This window comes from Mus caroli, chromosome 10 (assembly GCF_900094665.2).
Source record: "Mus caroli chromosome 10, CAROLI_EIJ_v1.1, whole genome shotgun sequence".
Classification (NCBI taxonomy): Eukaryota; Metazoa; Chordata; class Mammalia; order Rodentia; family Muridae; genus Mus; species Mus caroli.
The window spans coordinates 121,638,792-121,647,738 of NC_034579.1; the positions used below are offsets into that span (position 1 = coordinate 121,638,792).

The 8,947-nt window shown below is 33.6% G+C and overlaps 2 protein-coding genes across 3 annotated transcripts in view; one reads left to right on the plus strand and one right to left on the minus strand.

Annotated features, from left to right (window-relative positions):
- The window catches only part of LOC110302914 (olfactory receptor 6C3-like), a 2,781-nt gene extending 1,173 nt beyond the window's left edge, over nucleotides 1–1,608 (plus strand). Inside the window, exon 2 of the mRNA XM_021173722.1 lies at nucleotides 1,576–1,608. Coding sequence (XP_021029381.1) covers nucleotides 1,576–1,608 — 33 coding nt within the window. The remainder of the gene's footprint in view (nucleotides 1–1,575) is intronic.
- Nucleotides 1–5,802, minus strand: part of LOC110302913 (olfactory receptor 6C2-like) — a 66,461-nt gene extending 60,659 nt beyond the window's left edge. Inside the window, exon 1 of one of the 2 annotated variants that reach the window (XM_021173721.1) lies at nucleotides 5,177–5,802. In XM_021173721.1, coding sequence (XP_021029380.1) covers nucleotides 5,177–5,802 — 626 coding nt within the window. Of the gene's footprint in view, nucleotides 1–4,866 lie in introns of those variants that run through there. The other variant, XM_021173719.1, reaches the window with a different exon arrangement.
- Between the last annotated feature and the right edge of the window lie 3,145 nt (nucleotides 5,803–8,947).

The following is an 8,947-nucleotide window of genomic DNA, read 5'->3' on the forward strand; positions in this document are numbered from 1 at the left end:
TATATATATATATATATATATATATATATATATATATACCTCTGTAATTGTTGTTTTACATTTCCTCTGTATTAGACCATTCTATTCTGGAGATTTGGTGATCAATGTAAATGTTATGAAACATTTGATAAACAATCATATTGTGGAATATGAACTTATTTTGGTTACTGTTAATCTCCAAAAATATGATGCTAATGGTAAACTCAATCTCTGTCTAGTGTTATACATTTGTTATTATTTTCTTCTTCATTTCACTGGACACCATTTCTCAACCTTTCTTTTCTAACTTAGGTACAAATTTGTATCATGTTTTATATTCCTTTAGATTGTGTGTGTATTCTATCATATCTATTTCTTTTTGTGTTTATATTTGGGGTGGTATGCAAGTGTAGGATTTTGTGTACCTATGTGTGAATGTGTATGTCTTTGTGGAGACCAGAGGAGAGTATTGGGTGTTTCTATCTATCACTTTAGTCAAACTAAGTAAATTACATCAAACAATATTTCAAAATGATATATTGGAATTACATTAAATGTTATATTGTTTTAATATATAAAACCTATTTTGTACTGATTAAAAGGAAGAAATTACTCTTTTTGTGTCTGTTTATTTCAAATACAGGGTATGTAGGACTGTGTTTAATTTCAAGTACAGGATATGTAGGACTGTGTTTAAGGGAATACATTTTCTCATAAATTATCTAAGATTATATCTGACATTTGTAAGCTACATGAATTAGTGAATATTACATAATCTTTCTGAACCACAATGCTTCATTTTTGAATAATAGTAAAAATTTTATAAGTCCAAGAGAGGTTTAAAATAAAAACTCACAAAGATTTGAATAAATGCTACCTTTTAATATTACAACTACTATGAATATCCTTTTCCAAGAGAAGAATTGAAAGAAAATGAGTTATATTTGGAGTCTGAATACGACATATCTATAAGGAACAATTTTTTAATATAATTACATTGGATTTTTCAAAAACTCTCTAGAAATTGTAATTCCATTTTAAACAAATACTGAAGATTAAGAATTTAGGTAACTCACCAACACCAGAAATCCCATCAAAAACCTATTTGTGGTTTTATTGTTAGTCTTCTTAATATGAGCCCGCATACTTATTTTATTTTTTAATGACAATAGATTTTTTCCATACAAAATATTCTGACCACAGTTTCCCTTCCCTCCTCCTAGATCCCTCCATCTCCCCATCTATCCTATCCTAGGCCTTCCTTTTCTCTCTGCTTAGAAAACAATGCAGCAAACAAACAAGAAATAACAAAGATATAACAGAAGAAACACACACACACAACTGGGAATTATAATGTTTAAACAAAATAGCAGTATTGTAAAAAAAAGTGCCAAGAGAAGAATGATGAGACAAAATATACCCACAAATACCCCTGAGTTCATTTCATGTTGGTCATACACTGCAGGACATGGGGCGTGAACTTAAGTGTGATTTCTGTAGTCAACAAGATTGTATTGTAGAAAACCAATTTTTCCTTTGTGAGTAGTTGTCAACTAGAGATAGCTTTTTGTTAGGAATGGAGATCCTGTTCACTCCACACTGTCAGTGCTGGGAACCCATTTGGCTTAGCTGTGTACAGTCCCTATGGATGCTTCCATAGTGTCTGTGAGTTCATTTGTGTGTCAGCCTGCAGTGTCTGGAAGGCGTTGTTTCTTTTGTGTCTTCCATTCTCCCTGGCTTTTGTAGACTTTTTGCCTTCTCTTCTTTGGGGTTCCCTAAGCTCTTAGGGAAGTGGTTTGATGAAGACCTCCCACTCACTCTCTGCACATTGCTCAGTTGTGAGTCTCTGTATTTGTTCCCATCTACTGCAGGAGGAAGCATCTTTGATGATGGCTGAGCAGGACACTGATCTATGCATCTAGCAAAATGTTATGAGTCATTACATTGGTATAGTCATTAAGAAGAACAATTGTATTTGGCTTATCCCCATGTCATGGCCCATCTAGTCCCAGATTTTTGGCTACTTGAACTATGTCAGACATGGGTTTCATCTTGAACAGTAAACCCCTCTCAAGTTGGTTGCTGTTATAGAGGCCAAAATTTTTTACCTAGACAGGTATAGACCCTTGCGGATAGCTTACTACGATTACCATTTCAATTTGGCCTAGTATTAAGCTGACTTTCAGTGCATTTAGTGTAATAATCAACTGCCATAAAAAAATCATCAGTTGGTGGTAATAAACAGACACAGAATTGGTGAAGTAGTAGGGATAAGAGACTTCAGAACATTGAGCCATAAACTGGGCATTTGTATCACAACCTGTATGAACCTATGTAAAAAAGCTATGAACTCACTGTCAACTCTGGAAGGAACAGAGTGCAGAATGTTCTTTCTACAAGGTGACCTTCTAGAGAGAATTGCATAAACTGTGATAAGTGAATGCATTTGAAAGCAAGGGCACAAATGGAATGTCCTGGCATGTCCACCCCATCTCATTACCAATATTCTTGTATCTTTTCACATGACTAAAGATGATAAGATAATACCAGGTGTATTCCCTCACTGCACTTATGCTTGTTTAAGCTAACTGTAAAGGTCACTTCATGCTTTGTTTGTCTTAATATAAAAATGGGAAATGCTTTGTACTATTCTTGAACTCTAACACTTGGGGTCCTTGGTTACCCTATGCTGATATTTTGGTATACCTTTCAATCTGTGACTACTTAGCCTTTATGACTTTAGTAGGTTGACAACGGTTCCCTCTTCTCAAGGCTCAGTTATCATTGTGGAAAGGGAGAGGAAAGATTAAAAGATCAAGAGGTGGTGGGATGACAAAAGGAAAGAGTGTATTTCAAACACAGCAGAGCAGTTGTATATGTAAACTCACAGTGATTGTGATCGTGACAGCATACACAAAATTTGTTCAAGCTCAAGCCAGGGTAAAGCCCAGTGTAGAGATGGGAGATAGACATGATGTTTAACCCCTAGCTGAGTATCTATTTACAATGATAAAAGATGCAGAGTTCATTTTCTTTAAGAGTATGGCCCCTGGGAGTTGGACCATGCTCTACTGGAGAATACATATCCAGGATGATACTGGTAGCACAAACTGTAGTCTATAGTTTTTTAAAAAGAGAATACAAAGTTGGGTGTGTGGGGAAATGGTGTGAATTATAGAGGAGTAGGGGGAAGAAATGTTATAAAATTATGGTCTAGAATTCTGAAAAAAAAAAACTAATAAAATGTGGACAAAATACCTTAGTGCATTTTATACATTTTCCTTAATTTTAATTATTTTATGAATAACCAGTTAAATTTATCAGCATTCAATAGTCCTCCACAGATGTGATACCTAGAAATCGTAATAATGACCAATGTGGCAAGATATTCTTGGATGAGCAAGTGGTAGCAGCACTTGTTTTGGCTGTAACTTAGAACCATCTAGTTGGATTTATGGACTGCTTAGCTTGAGGGAAGTCATGCCTGTGTCTGGAAATCTAGCCAATAAGGTAGGATTAGTAAGGTCACGGATCATTGTGAAGAACTTACTGTCACCAGTTTACTAGACCAGCATAATTTATAACTTCATATTTTATGAAATAAATGTACTTTTATGAAGTATATGTGTTTTTCCCTTATCATCATAGGTAAATGTAGCTTTTACAACTTATCAAGTAAACTTCTTTTTGCAAGAGGTGGAGAACATTATAGAAAACACACAACTGATCAAAATGATGATACTTGCCTATTGTAGAGTCCAGTGTCAGTGGCTATATATATATATATATATATATATATATATATATATATATATATATATATATAAAATCAAAAATCAAATATATATATAACATCTAAAATCAAATTGGGGGTTCCTGGAAGAGTAGTCAGTGCTCTTAATTGTCAATCCATCTCCCCAGCCCACATTTTTAAAAAATTCATTCTCTCTCTCTCTCTCCCTCTCTCTCTCTCTCAGTTTTCACAAATGAATCAATATTCCTATGAGGCATTTATAGTTTTCTTAAGTTATACTTTAGAACATCTTTGTGGTAGAGATAGTTTAGTAAGGCTTTAAATTCTGTATAAAATACAAGATAAAGCATAATTTGTACTTATTGCAAGTCATAGAAGGAATAGGATTATATAATAACCATTTTCGTATAGTGTAAAATTGAAAGCATTAACAATATTATTAAGTCAAGATTTAATATTATTTGTAATATTAAATCTATTGTTCCAAACCCATTCTTTTCTCTTATTTTATTGTTTAGAGTAAATAGTAAAGTACCAGGGGTTCCCAGATAACTATGGGTTATGTAGGAGTCAACTAAAAGATGGGGAACATTTGAACAAAATTTGCATATATAGTCAACATACTCAATCTGTTGTCATAATTCCCTAAACATTATAGTTATTTACATAGAAATTAACTTGTCTTCTGCACTTTCAGTAATCTGGAGAATATTTAAAGTATACAAGAGAATGTACATAGGTATATGGGAATACTGAGCCATTTAATGTAAGGAACCTGTGCATATAAACATTTTAACACACTTGTGGGGGCTCCTGAACCAATTCCATGAAGATATCAAAGAATAGATAGAACTTATCATGGTTCCTGGTGCCAAGATCCTCATGAAAGCTGAAGTTAGAATAGACAATAAACACAATTATTCATTGGTACTGCTCCATCATTGCTGTTTTAACATTTTTTAAATGAGAAGGCATATTTTTATTTCCTGAAAGTGTTTCATACACAATTATTGAGACATTCAAATGTGATAAAGTTTCCCAGTTAGAAAGCAAAGGATAAACATTTTAAAGTACAGTTTATGAATGTCATATATTTTTCATAAAACGTTGTCTTTCTAGAGTAGTAAATTTCCCTACTTCTGGAAGAACAGCGCAATTCTTTTAACTGAGTCATTGAAGGCCTGCTTGACTTGTTTGTTCCTCAAGGTATAAATGAATGGGTTCAACATGGGAGCAATGGAAGTGGTGAGAACCATCACACCCTTGTTGATAGCCACTGAGTCCTTTGCTGATGGTTTGACGTAGATGAAGATGCAGCTGCCATAGGTGATGGAAACCACAATCATGTGGGAAGAGCAGGTAGAAAAGGCCTTTTTCCTCTGCTGGGCAGAAGGGAATCTTAGAATGGTCCTGATTATGTATATATAGGAAAGGCTTACACACAGAAGGGTCGTGATAAATGTTAATACCGCAGAAACTATCACTATCTGCTCTATGAGCCATGTTTCTGTGCATGAGATCTTTAGGAGGGGGTTTGCATCACAGACAAAATGGTCAATAACATTAGAGTCACAGAATTCCAGCTTGAGGCCCAGGCTAAGTGGTGGCANGATNACAAACAAGCCAGCTGCCCAGCAACCGAGGATAAGTCTTGTACAGATCCTGCTGCTCATGATGGTGCTATAATGCAGGGGTTTGCAGATGGCTACATATCGGTCATAGGACATGATGGCCAGCAGAAAAAATTCTGTCACACCAAAAAGATCAGTACAAAATATTTGAATGACACAGTTGTTATATGTAATTGTCTTGTCACCTGTTGAGATGTTGTATAAGTATCTGGGAATGCAAGCTGTTGTAAATGAGATTTCTAAGAAGGAGAAATTTTGTAGGAAAAAGTACATAGCAGTCTTTAGGTGTGAATCTATAAAGGTAAGGGATATGATCATGAGGTTCCCAGTCATACTCAGCACATAGCTGAGAAACAGAAAGATGAAGATCAGAGTTTTCAGTTGTGGATCATCTGTCAGTCCCAGTAGGATGAATGTTGTTACTGTGTGGTTTCTCATAATTGAATTGTTACCCCTATCCAGTCTGCATTTAAAATTCAGAGAGTAGTAATTTACAGGAAAAATTTATGAAACCCAACTCATATGCATATATATATTCAGTTGGCAAACATAAACACACTGGTGGCTTAGGTCTTACAATGTTTGATTTGTTTTCTGGGTAGATTTAGAAAATCAAATTGCCTTGTCTGCACATTTCAAAATGTTATGTGTACTTCCTTCTATTTGCATTTGATTCTCAAATTGTTATTATTATTTATTCAATTGTTCTTTGGGTTCATGTTTTTCCAAGCAGTTTGAGTTGTCTGTTAATGCTTTCTGAGATTTAGTTCCTCCTTAGAGCCTGAATCCTGAAGTGAAATCTTTCACTATCTTTGGTCTGTTCATGTATTCCTTGAGGTTTTTATTTATAAAAATCACAAATATTTTCAGGATCAGGTTCAGTTTCAGGTTGTTATAACCTTTCTACTTGTGATCTAATATGCTGGAGTCTAGTATTATAATTACAAACATATATATTTTCTTTAAACAGTCCCTTTAATTATTACCTTATCTCATCTTATTAATTTTCAGTTAACATTTACATTATTATCCTATCATAGGATAAAAGAAAGAAAATTTTTTGAGGGAAGGTTTATTGTGTAATAAGATAATATTATATATGAGATATATTTGAAAAAATCATCACAATTACTTTTAGTGTTTAATTTTGGAATATACTTGAAATACCACTACCAAAATCAAGTGAAAAAGAAAAAGTCATATTTAACTCTTAAGCCTGTCTTCAAAACTATCTCAACTTCACTGTCTTAATATGGAAGTGATGTTACTCTTCATACATATTCCACACTGGAACACTAAATATGCAGTATTTGTGATTAGTAGACACATTTGAATTATTTCAGTTGATTCACAATGCTTTCTTTTTGCTTTTAATATGTTCAGTTGTTAATATAGCAAAGTCACTTTTTATCCATTATTTATATTTAAAATTTATAGCAAAATTATTCTGACAGTATGAAATTTCTGTTTAAATTTGGGGAATTTTTTTGGTAGAACGTGTGTTTCTAACCACACAACAGTCATAGCACTCTTTCACAGCTTACCTTGAGGACCCATGTGTGTTTCATCTGTCACCTTTCTTTGTAATTTTGAGACACTTGCTGATGCCTTTATGTAGTCCTTTGTATTATATTATTTGTCAACATAACTCTATTTTCTTGAACTTTTAATCTCTAAAAATGATTGCTCATCATATCATCATATAACTGAGTAAACCTGGAACACAAATCCAAAAAGGAAATACTTGATATTCATGCCTAATTCTATTTCATTTAGTTTCTTTTAATCAAGCCAGTATGTTATGATTACTAAACCTTTACTACAGGTTTTATTCTGAAACAAGCACTTGCCTTACCTATCAGGAATAGTCTTCATCCAATGGTCTTTGTTTCCAGCTCGATTCCTATTCCCAAGTTCACAATTTCACAAATTTCTAGAGATCTGCATAGAGATATTTTCCCACAGTTCTCAAATTATTCAATTTTTAGATGATGACCTCTTACTCCTTGTTGCATTTTTCTTTTGGTAACCAGGGTCTGCATAAGTTATGCAAGGACCACTGAGATATAGCCTCGGTTTTCATCGATGCTTAATATAACTTTATTAATGTCCATGCCATATCCAATAATAAAACCCTTTAAAGTGCTGTTTTAAGTACTGCTATATTGTATTTTAAATCTATAATTTTAATATAGTCTGTGAAGACTTTTTAACTAGAGGAATGTGGGACCTGAGTTTCAAAAAAGAACCCATAATTGAAAAGACGGAATTCATTATACTCACATTTCTGGCAGTTGCTCACAGTCTTTCTCTTTTAGTTATTTAACCACAGGTATTCTTGTAAATATAATGTAAAATTATCATTCCCGGTGACCATTGATTAAATCTAGTCATGTGTACAAAAATAATAGTCTTGGAATTCATCGGGATTTACATTGTCGGTTTTTAGTCATTCAGACTGACTTTCTCATTGACGATGCAGTACCATTCTAGGAAAATAACTTTTTAACTTTTTCTAGCCCCGAAAAACTAGGTTCTAAGGAATGTCTGCTAGTTTGGGAAGAGCTGATGTGCTGAACTCTTTGCTCAGAAAGAGAATTTTCTAATACTTTTTATTAATTTGCCACAGCTAGAGCAAATAAACACAAGAGTCCTTGGTGACCCAGGCTCAGAAATAACTAATGAATCATTTGTGGGAACAGGACCTTTAGAGACTTAGAGCATCAAAATCACTTACAAGAAAATGCAAGGAAAGTGTAGAATATAATTAAAAGATAACCTAGTCCAGTTTCTTATAATTAATGCTTGTTATGTCAGCTGTAAAACATCTAGCTCTCATTTTCTGTATTATCAATTTGTTATGTGGTGAATAAATTACATAGGTTTCAAATAGTACTTAGCTTTATTCTGTATGAATAAGGTTTAAATTTATTTAAAAAGTTAATCGATCATTGTGTTGATATGTACTTGATATGTGTGTTTGCATACGATGTGTGTGCCACAGTGACATGTGGAGGTCAGAGGACAGATTTGTGGAGCTGTTTCTCTCCTTCCACCTATATGTGGATTCTGGAGATCAAATTCAGGTTTTCAGGCTTATACAACAGGTGTCTTTATTCAAGAAAGGCCCCAGGATGTTGATTTTGCAAGTCAAACTAAGGAGCTGAGAAGGTTCAGTGTGGAGAGTAAAGTGCTTGATGTGAAAATATGAGTGCCTTCTTTGCACAATTTCCTTTCATAGAAGACTTCACAAAAGACTTTTTTCCTACTTCTATCATGTTTAATGTTCCAAATAGATTTTAAAAGCTGGTTGAGTGCATATTATTTTAGCTTCAGAAGATATTATGTATATTTAAGGGGCATTTAACTGTTATAAATTATTTTTCTGACTTAAAAATGTCAATACTGAGTTGTATATTTGAAAATAAATTTTATTAGTTTAGTAAAAATAAAAAATATGAGCAAGCTGAATTCAACACACACACACACACACACACACACACACAAAGCCATGTTTATTCCTTAAAAAATAACCAACCAACCAACCAACCAACCAAACAAACAAAAGAAAAATATGAGGGCC